Source organism: Narcine bancroftii, chromosome 1, assembly GCF_036971445.1.
Source record: "Narcine bancroftii isolate sNarBan1 chromosome 1, sNarBan1.hap1, whole genome shotgun sequence".
In the NCBI taxonomy this organism is placed as follows: domain Eukaryota; kingdom Metazoa; phylum Chordata; class Chondrichthyes; order Torpediniformes; family Narcinidae; genus Narcine; species Narcine bancroftii.
Genome location: NC_091469.1, coordinates 48,752,011 through 48,771,295, shown reverse-complemented (window position 1 = coordinate 48,771,295; position 19,285 = coordinate 48,752,011). Strand labels below are relative to the sequence as shown.

Genomic DNA, 19,285 nt, shown 5'->3' with positions numbered 1-19,285 from the left:
GAAAGGGGTGCTGGGCAAGTTCTGCTGATGGAGAATCTTTGTCTGACTTACGGCAGACAATTTTGTGTAATATTACACTTGTTTTATTACATGATAATACAGGAATCTTGAATCTTCTTGGTTTTGAACAAGGTGATAGTGGAGTTGAGCAGGCATTAGAGTTAGAGCCATTCTTTTTTTTCAAATCTGTACAAGTGACCTAGATTCGGCTACAAGACAATTTCTAACTTTGAAGATGATACAAAACTTGGCAGAATTGTAAATACAAAGAAAATAGGGACAAACTGCAGCAGAATACAAACAAGCTGGGAATGGGTAGCTGTGTGGCAAATTAAGTTTAATGTAGAGAAATCCAAGTTAAGACATTTAGTTAGGAAGGATGAGGGGAGTTTACATAAAGGATGTTTGAATGGAGATGTAGGAACTGAGGGATCCGGAAATGAAAAAGTCACTAAGTGACAAGGCAGAGAAAATGGTTAATAAGGCATACACAATTCTGGAATATCACTGGAGGCAGAGAGCACAAAAGTGGGGAAATTAAGCTGAATCATTATGAGATGATAGTAAAGCCGCAAATGGATAACTGTTCAATTCTGGTTGCCTCTTTTTTGGAAGAATATGAAGACCTTAGCGAGGGCCCAGGAAAGAATTATGAGAATGGTCAGTCAATGCTATGAGGGACTACAGTTACAAAGATATATGAGGGGGCTGGGAGTTTTTTTAAGCGCAGAATAAAGAGAGATTTGATGTAAAAACAGAAAATGATGAGTAGTCTGGACAGAGTAGATAATGGTAACTTTTTGTAGAGAGGGTGAAGACTAGAAGCTCAGATATACACAAAACTATTTCTTGACATTAGAAGGCTCCAACAAAAAATTGTCAAAAGCTGCTGCACAAGGGAATAAGCCTTTCTTATAAATTTCATCTTAACCATAGTTATGGAACTTTTATGTTGTTAAATTTAAACTGCATTATTCTTGAATTGGTGGAAAAGCAATTTCTTCTTTACCTTAAAGTCTTCCTTGGACATGCTTTTAAAGAGTGGATGGGAAAGCATAGTTTGTATATACAGATCAGCTGCCATTTTGCTTCCACCAACTGTTCCATTAATTCCTTCTTTAGAGATGCGGACCTGAAAGAAAAGCCACTGGTTTAATAACTCATTTTAAACTCTAAACCAGTGTTTCTCAACCTGTGTTCCCCGGAACCGTAGGGATCCACGCAAAACAGTGATAAATAGGCTAATGCATTTTTGAGTAATTTTTGTTCAATTTTATATTCGCAATTTTATTATACACGGATGGCATATTGTTGGAAAATCTTTGGTTATTATAATAAAGACTTCACCTCATATTATTTAAAATTATAATCATTATAGGGAATGTATTTAGCGATGTCTATATGGCGCCAATGTGAAACCGCCTTTACTGGTTAGTAGACGGGACCTGCACGTGGTGGATTTGTGTGTCATTGAGTGACTCACTCTGTTTACCTTTATTTGCTTCAGCTTCATTTGTTCATAGGACATTGTACCTTGATTTATCTTATGCCTTTTCAATATTGTCAATAAATGATAAGTTATCTGCTTTCGTTCTGTTTATATGTGTTATACCTATGTGATATTGATTATGTTTATTTTTTGCGTGTGTGTTTACAGATTTTTTGTGAATGAAAACCTTGGTGTGAGGTCTCATAAACTAGCATTATGTTTTTTTTTGCATTGCCAATAAATTTGACAAAAAAAGGTCATATTTTTCCTTGTTATCTGAAAAAATATAATGTTTACCATGTGAATTATGAAAAAAATATGAGATAGATATTAATAATGGTATATAATCATTTTTATGCAGGGGTTCCCTGAGACATGAAAATTATTTCAAGGTTTCCACAGGGTAAAAAGGTAGAGAAACGCTGCCGTAAACAATTGTTTGACTTTGTGCAAATGTGGCGTTTTTTGTCTGAACTTTGCTCAATTTTATAAACAGAACAAGTGGCATACTTCTATTACCAGAAATCTAACAAACAAAAAATTGCTTTGATTATCCTTTTAAACATTGATTTTTCAGTCTCCATCAGCTGATATCCCCTTTAATCCTAACAATTATTTTAGATCTGTACCGCATCAGCTTGCTATGTTCTGAAGTAAACAACCCTAGCTTATCCACTCGATCCTCAAAACCATAATGTTTGGGACATTTGGCTTCACAGATGTTTATGAGTACTGTGATAGAATATGTAATGGAATATTTGGGAGATAAATTGGTAAAATTAGAGTAGGTTACATACATACACACACTTTAAAACAGATCTTGTTTGAAATATTGAAGAATTTCATATTAAGTAATTTTACAGAAAATATGGAGAATGCTGTGCACATTTCACAAGTAGGTGCTAAATGAAATGACATAATTAAAGCAACAAGCAGGAGACGTGCTAGCTGTTAAAAAGCTCTTTTGACAGAGTGCACAGAAAGGTCACTCCTGGGTTTTTGTTTACCTAAAGACAACAGTTTGACCAAGAAGACCAACTCCTATTGTCTATTGTTTGCTGGAGAAGGAGGAGGTTTTGCAAGTGAGAGAGACACATGGGCTTTCTGGCAGTTGGAGAGAGAGAGAGGGGCGGGGAGTTGGGGGGGACAGACAGCTGAAACAAGCAAAAGAAGCTTGTTGGAACTTAAACAAACTCCAGAGCAGCAGATGGCTGAAGTGCTATCTGTCTGATGTTTCTCTTGGAATAAGTGGAACAGAAAAGAACTCGTTTAGCCTTAAAGAAAGTGGTTAGCATCTGGAGAACCCCGATGGGGCAAGTTTCATCAGCAAGATATTGAGGTGACTAATGGTGGTACTTCAGTTGTGGAAATTCTGGAACAAATCTCTCTCTGCAAACCCTACAAGAACCTTCTTGAGTGGTAAACATCTACCTTTCGAGCCTGGTTAACTTTATACATGTTAAATTCTGTGCACAGTTTAAGAATTGCCTGCAACCAGAGAACTTGGAAGAATGAGAAGCGAGAATGAACTGTGAACCAAAGAATTTTTCTTAAATTTACACACACATTACATACACGTGCGCTTAGAATTAGAAGGGGGTTAAGTTGGGTAGTTAAGTTAATAGTGATAAGTTAAAGTTTGATTCTGTTTTCATGTTTAAAGATAATTAAAAACAATTTTTGTTTAAGTAACTACTCGTCTTGGTGAATGTCTATTGCTGCTGGGTTTTGGGGTCCTTTGGGCTTGTAACAGTACTCAGGTATGTTTAGTTGCTTCACTGGTGCAGATATGAGAGCTAGGCTTACTTCTATGCTTTTGGAGTCTGTAGTTGCCATTTTTCAATAGGAGGACTAGAGTTGTTCCAATGAAGAACCAAGAAGCCATTGAGGCTGAAAGACAAGAATAAATCGGTAAGAGACATCACCCAAACTTTAGGAACATCCTTAAGAAGAAAGAGCACATTGATGAGGTCAGTCACCACAAGGATGACCTTCATTGCGGATGGCAGAGGAATTCTCATCATAATGAAGTAAAATCCCCAAACACATGTCCAACAGATCAGAAATACTCTTCAGGATTTTATGAACAGAAATACAGAGGCTACACTGAAAGATGCAATCCACTAGTTAGCCATATGAAAGGATGGCCAGATTACAGTTTGCCATAAGTATTTAAAAGAGCCTGCAGAATTCTGGTAAATAATTTTGCAGACAGATGAGACTAAGATTAACCTGTATCAGAGTGATGGTAAAAGCAAAGTGTGGAGGCATAAAGGAACTGCCCAAGATCTAAAACATACCACCTTTGCCATGGTTTGCATCTTGCAGTGTAGCCTCTGTATTTCTGTTCATGAAGTATTGCAGACAGTAGTCATTGACATATCTACACCTGTCTCCTGAAGAATGTTTCTGATCTGTCGGACATGCGTTTGGAGATTTTGTTTTCTTCATTGATGAGAATTCTTCAGTCATCAGCAGTGGAGGCCTTTCTTGGAAATACGAGTCCCTCTGCGATTACTGAGCTCACCAGAATGCATTTTCTTCTTAATGATGTTCCAAACTGTTGATTTTGCTAATCTTAAGATTTTGGTGATATTTCTTACTGTTTTATTCTTCATTTTCAGCCTCAATGGCTTTTTTGACTCTAGCACAACTCTGGTCCTCATATTGAAAAATGGCAATGACAGACTCCAAAGGTGATCAAGAGCTTAGAAGCAAACCTCACTCTCTTATACCTGCACCAATGAAGCAATTAACCATACCCGAGTATTCACAAACACCTGTGAAGCCAAATGTCCCAAACATGGTTTCCCAAAATGAGGGGTCTAATGTATAAAAAGTATTGTAATTTCGACATGGTCAAACCAAAATGTATATAAATATCCCCAAATAAAATCTGGAATGTGCCTATTAAGTACATGCAAATTGTTTGATTACACATTTAAAACCATGGAGTGCAGGGGCAAATAAAGGAAAAAAAGTGTCTTTGTCCAAACATTATAGAGGGCACTGTATCTTTCCTCGTCGTAATATGATGACTACATTTAGTATTTCAAGCTGTAGTTCAGTATAACCTCCCTCCACTTGTATTCAATGCCTCAACTAATAAAGAAAAGCAGCACGCAAGCTTTTTAACCATCTTAGTGAATAGTCCTGTTATCTTTTAGGTTCTTAGTGCGTATAATCCAAGGTTTCTCTTTTCATCACACCACTCAATACATCCCCATTTATTGTATATTCCTTTCTGTTGTTGCAGCTTCCAAAATGCACTCTTGTCGCGGCAGCTACACGAAATGAAACTTGCAAGCACCACGGTGGTTTCAATGACTGTTTATTTCAAACCCCGTGCACACCCCTTTAAGGGCAGAGTGAGCTCCACTCCCATATAGGTGGTGATGTCATCATGCTCGCCCGAGGCGCATGCTCTGTTCAAACTACGCGGCACGGAAGTCCCCCGACGGCACCATCTTCTCACGGCTGCCCCGCCAGGGCGATGGTACAAGCAGGGCCAGTTCACCACGAGTATGTGCGCCGCCACACAACCCCCCCCCCCCCAGAACCAGCTTACGTGTCTCGCCGCCTGGGCAGCCGGCCTCGGCGTTTCAGTTGGGCCGTCGCTACTGGCTGGCTGAGGTCCAGGTGTGCCACCTTGAGGCGGTCGACCGTGAACAGTTCCCCCTTGCCCCCAACATCCAAGGTGAACGTCATGCCTGATCGCTGCAGGACTTTGTAGGGAACTTTGTAAAGGAGCCGCAGGGGCGCGGTGTGTGGACCGCGCCAGACGAAAATTTACTTGGCTGTGTCCAGCTCCTTGGGAAAACGGGACGTCCCGCTGCCATGGTGGAACAGAGGTGCGGGCGCTAGTGAGGCGAACTTACCCTGTAAGTCTGCCAACAAGGTCCGACCCTCTGCTGCGGAGCCGGTGTTCAGGCCGAAAAACTCCACGGGTAGCGACAGCGGCGCGCTGTAAACCAACTCCGTGGATGATACAAGCAGGTCCTCCTTTGGAGACATTCTGATGCCGAGCAGAACCCAGGGCAACACGTCTGTCCAACTGGGACCGGAGAAGCGAGCCATGAAGGCTGACTTTAGGTATCGGTGGTAATGCTCCACTAGGCCATTGACTTGGGGGTGGTATGCAGTGGTGTGGTGGAGCTTGACCCCCAAGAGGCTCGCCAACTGTGACCAGAGGGTGGACATAAATTGAGCACCTCTGTCACTCATCATGTGTGCTGCGACCCCAAACTTGGCAATCCAGCAGGCGAGTAGGTTCCTGGCACAGGTCTCAGCGGAAGTGTCCTTCAGTGGAATGGCTTCCAGCCACCTTGTTGCACGGTCAACCACTGTCAACAAGTAGCGGGCGTCCCTGGACACTGGCAGGGGGCCCACGATGTCGACGTGTATGTGTTGGAATCTTTTGGCTGTGGAGTCAAACTGCTGGACTGTGGCCTTTGCATGGCGGTGGATCTTGGAGGTCTGGCACTGTGTGCAGTTCCTTGCCAGCTGGGCTACCTGCTTCTTGAGGCCATCCCACACAAAACCATATGAACCGAGGTCTTGACTGAAGGGTGAGCCAAATCATGGACCATGCTGAAACCCTGCGTCCTCCACTGCGGCGGAACTACTGGGCGCGGCAAACCGGTGGAAACGTCACAGAGCAGCGTGTCAGGGCAGCCCGGCAACTTGAGGTCCTGTAGCTGGCCCCCTATGATGGCAGTGCGGAGGGCTTGTGTTTCCGCGTCCTCCCTCTGTGCCTGCACTAGCTGGGCATAGTCCAACCCAGGGGCAAGGCTGTGGATGGCAGGCCGTGAAAGCATATCAACCACGACATTGTCCTTACCAGCTTGGTGTTGGATGTCGGTGGTGAACTCTGACACATAGGATAGATGCCGCTGCTGGCAAACTGACTAGGTCATAGTGAGGGCCTGAATGACCGGGCTGTGGTCGGTAAACACAGAGAATGGCCTGCCCTCCAGGAAATAGCGGAAATGTCTGATGGCCAGGTACAGGGCCAGGAGTCCCCTATCGAAGGCGCTGTACTTTCATTCCGGGGGGGGGGGCTGAGGTGTCTGCTGAAAAAGGCTAACAGGTGCCACTGGCCATTGACCCATTGCTCCAGGACACCCCCAACGGCTGCAGCCAACACATCCACTGAGAGCATGGTGTGAGCGTCCGACCGCGGGTGGGCTAGTAGTGATGCTTGCCAGGGCACCTTTCGTTGCAGTGAAAGCTCTCTTGGCCTCCTCTGTCCATTCCGGGGCTTTGTGCTTTGTGACGATCAGCGTGAACAAAGGTTGCTTGATGAGAGCCGCCCCCAGGTGATAGAAGTTGACCATGCCAACGAACTCATGTAGGCCCTTGAGGGTGGCGGGCCTCGGGAACTGGCATACGGCTGTAACCTTCTCCGGTACTGGGGCGGCTCCGGCCGCCGAGATGGTATGGCCCAGGAACTGCAGGTACTGCTTACCAAACTGGTACTTGGCCACGTTGATCATGAGGCCGAACTCTGCCAGGTGGGTGAACAGTGCGCAGAGGTGGACTTTGTGCTCGTCATGGTCCTGACTGGTGATGAGAATGTTGTCAAGATAGATGAACATGAAGCCCAAGTCTCTGCCCACTGCATCCATCAGGAATTGGAAGGTTTGGGCCTTGTTTTTGAGGCCGAAAGGCATCCGTAGGAACTCGAAGAGGCTGAATGGGGTTATGATTGTGGTCTTGCCGATGTTGTCGGGGTGGACCGGGATTTGGTGGTAATCCTGTACCAGATCGACCTTTGAGAAAACCTGGGCGCCATGTAAGTTGGCCGAAAAGTTCTGAATGTGCAGGATGGGTTATCAGTCCGGCGTGGTCGCATCGTTGAGGCGACAGTAATCCCCACAAGGGTGCCAATCCCCGAAGGTCTTGGGTACCATGTGGAGGGGGGAAGGCCCAGGGGCTATCTGATCTACGGATGATCCCTCGTTCCTGCAGTCGGGAAAATTCCTCCTTAGCCAGTTGCAGCTTCTAGGGGGACAACCGCCTGACTTTGGTGTGGAGAGGAGGGCCCTGGGTCGAGATGTGATGGCAGACTCCATGTTGGGGCATGGCGGAAGTGAACTGTGGTTGCAGGATGGAGGGGAACTCGTCGAGAATACAAGAGTACTTGTCTCTGGGGGCACTGATGGAAGCTATCCGTGGGTCGCATGCGTCTGTAGCATCAAGGCGGACGGACTAGAAGGTGCGGGCATTAACCAACTGTTTGCCTTTGATGTCCACTAATAAGCTGTGTGCCCGGAGGAAATCGGCCCCCAACAGCGCCATGCCCACTGAGGCCAGCACAAACTTCCAGTGGAACTTATCCTTTCCGATCTAGATCTGTGTTTTGCGAGTGCCAAAATTCCTAAGGGAGGATCCGTTGGCTGCCTGTAGGGTAGGGCTCCGTGCGTGGGTGGAGGTCTCGAGGCGATGTTAGGGGGGAGCACATTCAGTTCAGCTCCGGTGTCTACTAGGAACTGTTGGCCAGTGGACTTGTCGGTCATGTGCAGGAGGCTGTTCACGTGGCCAGCCGCCGCAGCCATTAACAGCAGCTGGCCGAGTCATTTCCCTGAAACATACAGGGCTGCCTGCACTTGCGGGCTTGAGCCCCCCAGTGTTAATGGTAGAAACACCAGGTGGAGTGGTGCTCTTCCGGCTTGTGCTTGCGGGGCACTTGTGGCCGACTGGGCCCTGGGCGGGCGACCTGGCTGAGGGCAGCCTCGTTTTCTCGCTTGGTCCTCCAGAGGCCATCTACGCGGGCCGCGACTCATCGTGGATTGGAGAAGTCCTCATCTGCCCGCAGGAGTTGTATGTCCTTAGGCATTTGTTCGAGGAAAATTTGCTGGTAAAGGAAACAGGGTTTGTGGTCCTCTGCTAACGCCAGCATCTCGTCCCTGAGGGCAGATGGGGTTCTGTCTCCCAGCCCATCTAGGTGTAGGAGTCTGGAGGCGCACTGCTGCGGGGAGAGGCTGAAGGTTCTGAGGAGGAGGTTCTTGAGGGCGAGGTATTTACCTTACTCTGGTGGGTTGTGGATGAGGTCGTTCACTCTGGCCATGGTCTCTTCATCGAGCATGCTCACGACATGGTAGAACATCGTGGCATCTAATGAAATGTTTCTGAGGCGAAACTGCACCTCCGCCTGTCCGAACCAAGTGCGTGGCCGATGTGTCCAGAAGGGAGGGGGGTGGGGGGGGGAGTTTCACCGCGACTGCATTTATCTCCGAGGAATCCAGAGCGAGAAGCCAGAAAACTGTCTGGCCTCGTCAGGGTCACTAATGTAGCGGCAGCTGCACGAAATGAAACTGACAACCACCATGTTGGGGGTTTCGATGACAGTTTATTTCAAACTCCGCGCGCCCTTTAAGGGCAGCGTAAGCTTCACCCGCGTAGGTGGTGACATCATCACGCTCCCCCGATAGCACCATCTTCTCGCGGCTGGCCCGCCAGCGCAGCAGTACAAGCAGGGCCGGTTCACGAGTATGTGCACCGCCACACTCTCACACTTGAGATAATATAGAAAAGGCCCATCAGCCCAGCAAGTTAATGCCTCCCATCGAATATCCATTTTTACATTAATTTCACTCTAATAAATGTTATTCTCCTTACACTCTCAGCAACCTTCCACTAGATTCTACTGCTCATCTGCAAGTTTGGGATAATTTACAGTGGCCAATTTGCAGTTTTGGGGTGTGGAAGGAAACCAGGGCACCTGGAGGTAATTCCATTTGCCATTTTGCTGCCCAAACCACCAAGCAATCTACTGTATACATTTCTGTACTCTAAAACTTTCCTCCTTACAAGCCAGATGTCCATCTACAAACTTTTCATCACAACCCTCATATGCAATGAACCAAGTAGAATTTTGTTGTCAACACCCCTTCAGTCGTGTAATGTAATCTTTGTTTCCAGCCACAATCATTTACAATCCAATTTGCCAATCTTCATGATCCTACATTTTTATTTTTGACCAGCCTGCCTCCCAATAATCCTTTAGGAGATCAAAATTCATGTGGTCACATCATACAGATTAGGGATACAAAAGACATCAATCTCCTACCTTGCCCGTAAAATGCAGCTGATGGCACAAAGCTCTTTGCCATGCACAGATCATTTGTGGCTCCTCTATATCACAATAGGAATAATACAACAGCACTTCACCTGCTGCACTAGGAACAAGCACAAGAAGACTTTCTAAATGTAACAAGCAAAATGACATTATCAATTTAAAAAAAGAAATCAGTGAGGAAACTTGGATCAGGCAACATCTATAGAGAGCAACAAATTAATTTTTTCACATTAATCTTTCATCACAACCGGAAATGTGGAGATGTGAAATAGTAAGTTTTATGTGGGGTGGGGGGGGGGGGGGGGGAAGAATGGGAAAGAAAACACAGGGAAATAACTGTGTTAGAAAAGTATTAACTGAATGAAAAAAAAATGATACAAGACATAAAGGGAGCAGAAATGGGACAAGAAACAGTGAAGTCCAAGTGAAAATATTGGCTGAAACCTTTGTTAAGACCAGAAAGAGTTTCTGGAAGGTGGGCAGCCTGGGCCTGGGTGAGAGAATGCAAATGGGGCTATGGGAGCTCAGTTAAGTAGGTGACTGAGGCCAAAACTGGGGGGTGGGGGAGGGACGTTTTTACTCGCACACCAAATATTTTCAACTAAAACTATCATTGTGAGCCTATGTTCGTTCGATTCCTTCTCAACCAATGTATTTCCGTGAGTCACACATTATTTTATTTTAGTAGACACATAGCATGGTAACAAGCCATTTCGGCCCACAAGCCCATGCCACCCAATAACACCTGGTACATTTTGAAAAATGGGAGGAAACTAAAGTCCCCTAGGAAAACCCACATAGACATGGGGAGAATGTGCCAACTCCTTACAGACAGCGCAGGATTCGAACTCCAATCCAGATTTCTGGTACTGAAACATCATTGCACTAACCACTACGCCAACTTTGCTACCCCTATATAATTTATATGTCAAAGAGCTGAATGTGGCTCGAGAGCTGGGGTTTGGCCATCCCTGTTCTATATCAAGTTCAACAATCTCATATGATGAGTCTGGCAATCTCAAATACATCTTCACTAGGTCACTTTTTTTTTTTAAAAGCACTTATCCCATTACAACCTATCTCTCCATGCATTATTACTTTAGCCATTTAATCATGATTACATTTTAACCCATTATCTTTATGTTCATATCTTCCTTCTCTGCATCTTAAAACCAGGTTATCTTTAACTTTTTCATTAAAATAAAATACAAGACCAAACTTCACAGAGCAAAGATTTCAACATAAAATAAATGGATGCAACAGATTAAAATGTTAATATTTTTAGCATCTTTTTAATTATTTGGATCCAAATATTGATAATATTAAAATTATTGATTTTGAAAGCAAGGAAGGTATTCTTTGGCTACAGGATGATATTGATGTGTTGGTAAGACTGGTAGAGCAATGGCCAATAGAACTTCATCAAAAACTGTTAAATGAAGCATTTTCAGAGCACTGACAAGGCTAGGATATACCCAATGAATAATAGAACAAAGAACATTGAGAAAGAAAGGGATTTTGGTATTGATGCCTGAGAATCACTGTTAGCAGCAAACAAGGATATTAAGGCAACTTTTTTGGATATCTACCTTCATTAGCTCAAGTACGAACATTAGTTTGACCAAAGCTACACTATTGAGTGCAGTTCCAGCACCAAAATCCCTAGAATGCCACATTAATTTTTATACGGTCAGATATTTGACATGGAAGCTAAATGATTGTGAACCAAGCTCAGAATGTTCAAATATATATTATTTTTAAGGCACCCTGAATATGCATTCTTCCCATCACAAGATGGACTTGACCGGGATGCAAAATACTAAATGCAACAAGACTCACTAACCTGCATTTTTATTCAGCTCAGAGGAAGGTAGATATTTACATCCCCATTTAACCAATAAAGTTGCAATTTTCAATATACTGTACTTGTTTGCCAATATTATAAATCAGAGGTAAGCATCTTATATTTTCAACGATTCGACACATTTACAAAGGACTTAATAGTCCATCAAATGCTTGGGCTCTTTTTTTAAAATTCACTTTAAATGTTTTGGCTTGATTTCTAAAGTTAGGTACAAGACATTGACCCATGTTTTCATGCTAGTCAGTAACTGTAGAAGTTTGGATACGTCACTGCTCATTTTAAAAGAATTTAGACAGTACCATTGACATCATATATGAGAAAATAAAGATTTAATTTCAATGTGGAATCTTCACAAACAAGACAAACAAATATTGTTTTCAACAAAAGGAATTGCTAACTTAATACAGAATATCATTTTGAAATTCTGATTCAACATTTTCAAATAATTTGCACTTTTATTCAAAATTACAAGTATTGCTTTCAGTGTTTAAATAACTTATTTCTTAAAGAGACGTCTCAAAATCAAGTCAAAGAAAATAGCTTTCCCATGATTATTTCATTTCTGTAAAGAAAATTAAAATAAAAAACAGTAAGTTCTTACCATGCTAGATCAAAGTTAATGTGACTTGTATCAGGTAACCATGTAGATATATCAAATTCTTTCTTTGAGAATGTAATTGTGTTATCTGTGGAATCATGCTTTTTTGCCAATTTGGATTTACTTTGTCCAAACAACTTGAAAATAGCTTCAGTTTGTTGTAGGACTTCAGACATATGCTCATTTCCCACATGTTTGTGAATGCACACTTCTTTATCAAACTGCTGTCCACAGCACTCCCAACGTATATTTTCCTCATCCAATTCTGGATTGTTGATTTTAGGTACTTCTCTTGATTTGATAAAAAGTGCAAATGCCTAAAATAAAAAAAGTAAATGTTTCAAAAAATAAGTAAAACTGTATGATTATATAAAATGCACTATTCCATTTAAATTACAAGAAAATGAACAGCACATCTTTTATGGTTCACCAAGTTAATTACAGTAAAACCCATGGTATCCGGCACCTACAAGGATTGGTAGATGCTGGATATGCAAATTTTCCATTTAGAATGACTAACACACCAGCATCAAGAAAATGCAGTTTAAAGACATGTAAAGTAATTTGAAAAAATAAGTATTGAAGTCATTAATTAAATAAAGTTTACTTTAATCAGGTAATTCCCGTAACTTAGAACTTTTAAATTCAAACACCAGTCGCTGACAATGTAATAGCATTGCACGAACCGCTACGCTAATGTTGCCATTATCATAATTAATCCCCTTTCCCAAAGTTTAAAGATAAAGCCTTACTAATATACTAAAAAAGATAAAGACTCTTACTAAGCAGGGATAAGGAAACACTTTAAGAGAGTCACCCCAACAGTGAACAGCATCAACCAGCAATTCATCCTGGGCAACGCCATTTTATTTAAACACAATATTATTCAAAATTGATTCAAACAGCTGCTATGAGTAAAGCCCAACCAAGGCACGCTGCTAGCTGAATATTTGCTCCCATCTTCTCCAAAGGTTTGTGTGCTACTTCAGAGAACATTTACTTGTACAATGTAAACATCTATCGCAAATATTATTTATTTATTTTTTTAAAAAATTATTTTCGATGTTTGCTTAAATTCCAGATAACATGGGTTTTCCTGTACTTATTTAATACGTTTCCATTAAATCAATACTGTTCATGTGTAACATAACTCATACAATTGAAAATCATTTACCAGTACTTGTTTAGTTATAAATTACCTCAAAATACTATTACTACTTTGATCTGTGAAAATTATTTGCACAAAATTAAAAGCATCCGGTGCGAAAAATTAAAACACAAAAATCTGTAGACACAGTGTTTCAAAAAAGTATTCCAGAGTGAATTATTATAATTGCATTTATATCAATGAAAATGTTACATGACACTTTCATGGAGCAAGTGACAGCTATTACTAGATCTTCCAATTAGAATTAAGATAACTGAGTAACCCCAATGTTAACACTCCCAGAAGAAAGAAAGGCTTTCAAATGCAATCTGGAAAGCACTTATAAAAAAATATCAGGTTACCTGAGAGATTACAGCAACTGCCAAAGCTATCAAAGATCAAATTTCTAGTGAATTTTAATCCTGTAATCTGGTGTGTGGGGTGGAGAAAGAGAGGAGAAATCTACAGGTTTCAACAATGTGATCAGGACAATGAATGCAAAAAAATCTCTAGTTTATATACACAGGAGACAGAATACAAAGAAAATAACAAACATCAAAACTAAATAGTTTAAGTATTTAAACTATTCCCAAGAGGGTGGTGAAGCTGTCCTTGCTGGGACTCAACACCCCTCTTTATAACTAGGTTCTGAAAAGACCACGATGCCCATAGCATCTTTCAGCAGTCCCTTTGGGAAAGAGATAAAGGATTATTAGAGCCAACACCACCAGGTTGAGGAACAGCTTCTTCTCACAGGCAGTGAGAATGCTGAATGTCCAATGGAACTGCTCACACTATCCACCTGACTCTCATATTCATGAAACAATATTGTTATTTGTATACATGAATACTTGTCCTGCATATGTATTGTTTGTCTGTATGTGTGTTATGTTTGATTGTGCGTCTGTGTGTTTTGCACTGAGGACAGAGAACATTGCTTCGTTGGGTTGTACTTGTGCAACCAGATGACAATAAACTTGACTTGAATTTTGGTGTCATCTGCAATCTTACTACAGTAACCATCAGAATTTATGGTCATGAAATTCAGTGTTTTGCAACAGTATCATAGAGCAAGCCTTCATATTATAACCATCTCACATTACTATAAAAAAAGTAATAATAATGCACAAAAAATGAGGCAGTGTCTATAGCTCATTGATTATTCAGGAATCTGAAGGCAGCGGGGAAAAATCCGTCCTTGTGCCGTTGAGAGCTCGTCTTTAGGCTCCTGCACCTTTTTCCCAATGGTAGCAGAGTGAGGAGGGCATGGCCTGGGTGGTAGGGGGACTTTGAGGATAGAGACTGCCTCATATAGACGTCCTTGATGGAGTGAAGTCTGGTGCCTGTGATGCTGCAGGCAGAGTTAACAAACCTCTGAAGTCTATTCTTGTCCTGAGAGTTGGCACCTCCATATCGGGCAGTGATGCAGCCAGCCAGAATGCTCTATATGGTACACCTGTAGAAATTTACGAGAGTCTTTGATGACATATCAAATCTCCTCAGACACCTCACAGAGTATAACTGCTGGCGAGCCTTCTTTGTGATTGCATCAACGTGGAGGCTCCTGGACAGATTCTGAGATGCTGACACCCAGGAATTTTAAGTTCTTGATCCTCTCCAGTACTGAGCCCTCGATGAGGACTGGGCCATGTTCCCCCGACTTCCTCCTGAAGTTCACAATCATCTCCTTGATTTTGCTGATGGTAACTACTGTATATTTCAAAACAAAATAAAAACACAACTGCAACAAATTTTCATGATACCAGCATATTAGAACAAATTTTTTTATTTAAAATAAAACATTTAGAATCCTTCAAAATCACAATCATCTGAGGTAAAGATGGCAGAAAGCACATTACAATCTCACTGTTTAAACAGTCATCATATGGGTCCCAGTCTGTATCTGATGAGGCAACTTCAGCTTAGTTGTCAGTGTCCCACAATTAATCATCTTCTGTACCATCCATTGCACAAGAGATACCACACTTTTTAAACTAATTTATTAGTCTTTCTTTTCACTTTATCTCATGCTTTGAGCACAAAGTCACATAGCACATCAAGTTATGTAGCACACATTGCCCCGTCTTTTGTAAATGACTTTTCCGCACTTGACATCCATTTATTCCATTCTTCACCCACGTATTCTTTGAATGATTTGTTAAAGAAGGCATCAAGACGTTGCAATAGAGACATTAAACCACCTAGGATAATCATTATTTAATGCTAATCTACTTTTAGCATTCTCAGCTAAGTTGCTACAAAACATATCCCAGATCAGCAAACTTGCGTAAACTGCCTGATCAACACCATTTTCATTCATCCATCCTTTTTCATGAGAATGCACAAAAATATCTGCTGGGAATTTTACTTTTGGTTTAAGTTTGACGATTAAAATGGGTCTCAACTTCACTCTGTTGGGCTTACATGATAACACCACCATAAAGCTAGTCTTTTCATGGCCTGTACCTCTGGTTTGCAGTTTTCAAAACTTTACATTCCACAGTCCATTGGTTATCAATTCAAAATTCATCGGGGTTTCATCCATGTTTCCAATATTTGCCAATGCAAACCGGTGTTTCTGCTGGTTACATATATTATACTGGTGAAAACTTAAAACTTTTATGATCAAGATCTTTTGGTAGTTTCTGAGCAACTTTTGTCATAATATCAGATTTTTCCTGTTCATGAAACAGTTGCACCAGCCTACTGTCGCCTCAAAATGTTTACTGCATTCTGGGTTTGACTTTGCCCACTTCAGAGCAAAAGCTCTTATTTTATTTTGCATGACTGTAACAATCTTGCCTCTGTCCACGTATCCATGCTGCAACATGATTTGTAACTCTGGCCAAAGAGTGATTTCTCTTCTCATCGAACATTGCCTTTTTGATATTTTTCTTAGTCTCCTATTTCTATCTCTAATCTCTTACCACCTTCTCATATATCTCAAATTTTCTTGCAGCAGCGCAGTTGCTGGATTTCTCAGCCATTTCTATTATTTTTAAATTTATAACTCACTTCATACTTTCTTCATTTTGCTGAATCTCCATGATAACAACCACACTTAGGCAATGCCCAACAGGTCAGTCATTGTGCTTTTTTTTTGGGGGGGGGTGAGTTACATGTCCGATACGTGATAAAACCATTAAAATAAGGCTGAAAATCGGGTCCCGACATCTGCTGGTCGACTTACACACCAAAATATATGGCACATTTTCAGTTTTAATTTCAGAACCAAGCAATGCAAGAGTGACAGGATTACTTCCTTCAGAAATGGGGAAAAGTGATTTTTTTAAAAATTAGGTTATCCCTTTTACACTCAAAGGAGCATGGAAGCCTTTTGTGATCCTGTCACTCATCAAGCCAGAATCAGAACTTATTGTCATGAACAAGTCATGAAATTCAGTGTTTTTCAGCAGCGTCTCAGTGTAAATGTTCATATTTTAACCATCTTACATTACTATAAAAAGTAAAAATAATAGTGCATGAAAAGTAAGGCAGTGTCTATGGTTCATTGATTATTCAGAATCTGATGGCAGTGGGGAAGAAGCTGTTCTTGTGTTGTTGCATACTCGTCTTTAGGCTCCTGTATCTTTTTTCCCAATGGTAGAAGAGGGAAGAGGGCATGGCCTGGGTGGTGGGGGTCTATCAGGATAAAGGCTGCTTTTTTAAAACAGTGCCTCATGGAGATGTCCTTGATGAAGTGGTGCCTGTGATGCCGCAAAGCGAGTTAACAACCCTCTGGAGTTTATTCTTATCCTGAGTATTGGCGCCTTCATACGAGGCAGTGATGCAGTCAGCCAGAATGCTCTCCATGGTAGACGTGTAGAAGTTTACAAGAGTCTTCAATGACATATCGAATCTCCTCAGTCACCTCACAAAGTATAGCCGCTGGCGAGCCTTCTTTGTGATTGTATCAATGTGCAAATTCCAGGACAAATCTTCGGAGATGTTGACACCCAGCAATTTGAAGTTCTTGACCGTCACCACTACAGAACCCTTGATGAGGACTGGGTTGTGTTCCCCTAACTTCCACAATCATCTCCTTGGTTTTGCTGATGTTGAGCAGATTCAATCAGCTGATCTATCTCTCTCCTGTATGGTTCCACATTGTCATTTGTGATCTGCCATTTGTAATTACAGTGTATTCAGGTTTTCCTGTACTTGGGTGTGGCCTTTTTGCCATTATATTTCTTATTATAATAGACAGTCTCTGCCTCTACCACACGTTGCCATAATCCTGAAAAATCTTCAGATTCTCTCTAAACCTTACTTTTAACTCATGGCCTCTAGTCATTGATCACTTTTGTTAATTCTCTCTTTTATCCCTGATCATTCTGCATACTTCAATCAGCTTCCTCAGCCTTAGTTCCATACTTAATACTCTCTGGATAGCGAGAAACCCGGCCCTTGATGCACCAACAACGGGACATTGAGATGAATCAATATTTAAATAATCTGGCAACTGGAAGTAAATCCAAATTTGGCGATCAGAACAGATGATTAAGCACAAGAGAAGCGGCGAGAAGCAAAATGGGCAGAAAAAAAGTAAAATGGGAAAACGGGGGATGATTCAATGACAAGACTTAAGTTTTTAGAGCTGAAGGCCCATTTCGTTTGACTGTTTTCGACAGCTCCTCACCCTTCTCCTCGCAGGTCCCCGTTGCCTGCGGCCCAGGCGCGCACTCGAGCTCCCGTTCCCGCGCCCGCCGAGGTCACAACTTTCCACATCCAGCTCGGGTATGCCGGGATGAAAGAGCGTCTCCATGACTGTGGGCACCGAGGACAAGTGGCCTAGAACTCCACGTCTTCGGTGAAGAAATGGACGCGTGGTAGCGACAGGCAGGAATTCCCACTAACGATCAACCTTTCACCAAGACAAGCGCGACCGGAAGGAGTTGCAGGTTCCCCCGGAAGAACCTGTGAGGAGAGGCGGCCATTAGTTGGGGGGGGCTGCTGTTCCAGGCCGTTCTTTAAGTGGACAGTCAACTTCCATCGGTCAGCGATTCACCACCTTCACTACTGATCCAGCGATCGGCCAGAAATGTCGAGGAGACGGCATAGCGACGATAATGACGGTGGGTGAAACGGGATGGCAGAAGCAGCCCGTGTCTGTGCCGATGGGACTCGGGACTCGCGCCTCTCGACCGGTTTCCGTGACGACGCCCGGTTCGGCTGATTGTACTCGACCTGGCCCCAGTTCTGTCGATTGTCCAAAGGTGGTCACTTGGCCCCGCCTCCCTCGTTCGCTCCCGGTGCGATATTAACGCGGGCCTCGTGTTACTTTCAAACCTCGTCCCGCTCCGGGACGGTGTGGAACTGGCGGACTTGCCGCCTTTCGATTGAGATTTTAAAACGAGGCAACGTCTCTCAGTTCATGCAAAAAAAATATGTGGGTCTATTCTGAGCAAACAAGGGGATTGGATTGGCAAAAATTCCCTCTGTCCTGATCATTGATCGGAAGCGATAATTCTGTTCTCGGTACAAACATTGTTTCACTGACTGCGCCAGCTTTGTTTGATTTTTTTTGCTTTATAAATCCTCACGTTGCCATTGAAACATGGCCATTATCACAAAGCAGTTTATGGACTAGCACTTCAGAAAGAAGTAAAATGTTTTGGGGAATTCTAAACTTGTGAAAGTTACATTATTTTTTTGTTATTACTCTGTTATTGCCATATCGAGTCCAGAATTCAGCCCTGTTCTTTATGGTATCACAGACGATACCATTTATGAATGAATTGTGTTATTTTGTTGTCTCTTTCCCTGTGTATTGTATCCCAATCCTAATTCCAGATCTCTCGGATTCGGGAATTCTTTTCATATGTATATTGTTAAACCCTGTTTCAATACAGAAATGATCCTGTCATTGTACCCTTGTGTGAATTGCAAATTTAGACATGACCCCATTGTTCCCAGATCCTTTGCATTAGTTACAATCTAATCACTTTGAGCCAAAGAATTTGCATAGTTTACAAAAGAAGAGGCAGGAGTTGTCCATAAAGCCCTTAAAGGTTGTTCTGACATATAAGATCATGGCTGGTACACTGTTTCAAGTTTTTTTATGTTCTACTTATTACACAATTGTCTCACCAAAGCCTTCTTCCTGT

The 19,285-nt window shown here is 42.3% G+C and overlaps 2 protein-coding genes across 8 annotated transcripts in view; one reads left to right on the top strand and one right to left on the bottom strand.

Annotated features, from left to right (window-relative positions):
- The window catches only part of LOC138758006 (thiosulfate sulfurtransferase/rhodanese-like domain-containing protein 2), a 59,586-nt gene extending 41,049 nt beyond the window's left edge, over positions 1-18,537 (bottom strand). For 3 of the 6 annotated variants that reach the window (XM_069926264.1, XM_069926276.1, XM_069926265.1), the window contains exons 1-4: positions 17,818-18,537; positions 12,035-12,348; positions 9,561-9,669; positions 1,010-1,132 (exon numbers count right to left, since the gene is read on the bottom strand). In XM_069926264.1, the coding sequence (XP_069782365.1) occupies positions 1,010-1,132; positions 9,561-9,669; positions 12,035-12,348; positions 17,818-17,943 (672 nt within the window). In that variant the 5' untranslated portion in view covers positions 17,944-18,537. Of the gene's footprint in view, positions 1-1,009; positions 1,133-9,560; positions 9,670-12,034; positions 12,349-14,550 lie in introns of all 6 variants that reach the window. The other 3 variants (XM_069926266.1, XM_069926271.1, XM_069926286.1) reach the window with 2 other exon arrangements.
- LOC138757991 (nuclear cap-binding protein subunit 1) overlaps positions 17,926-19,285 on the top strand; it is a 58,547-nt gene continuing 57,187 nt past the window's right edge. Inside the window, exon 1 of one of the 2 annotated variants that reach the window (XM_069926223.1) lies at positions 17,926-18,253. In XM_069926223.1, the coding sequence (XP_069782324.1) occupies positions 18,220-18,253 (34 nt within the window). In that variant the 5' untranslated portion in view covers positions 17,926-18,219. Of the gene's footprint in view, positions 18,254-18,474; positions 18,657-19,285 lie in introns of those variants that run through there. The other variant, XM_069926232.1, reaches the window with a different exon arrangement.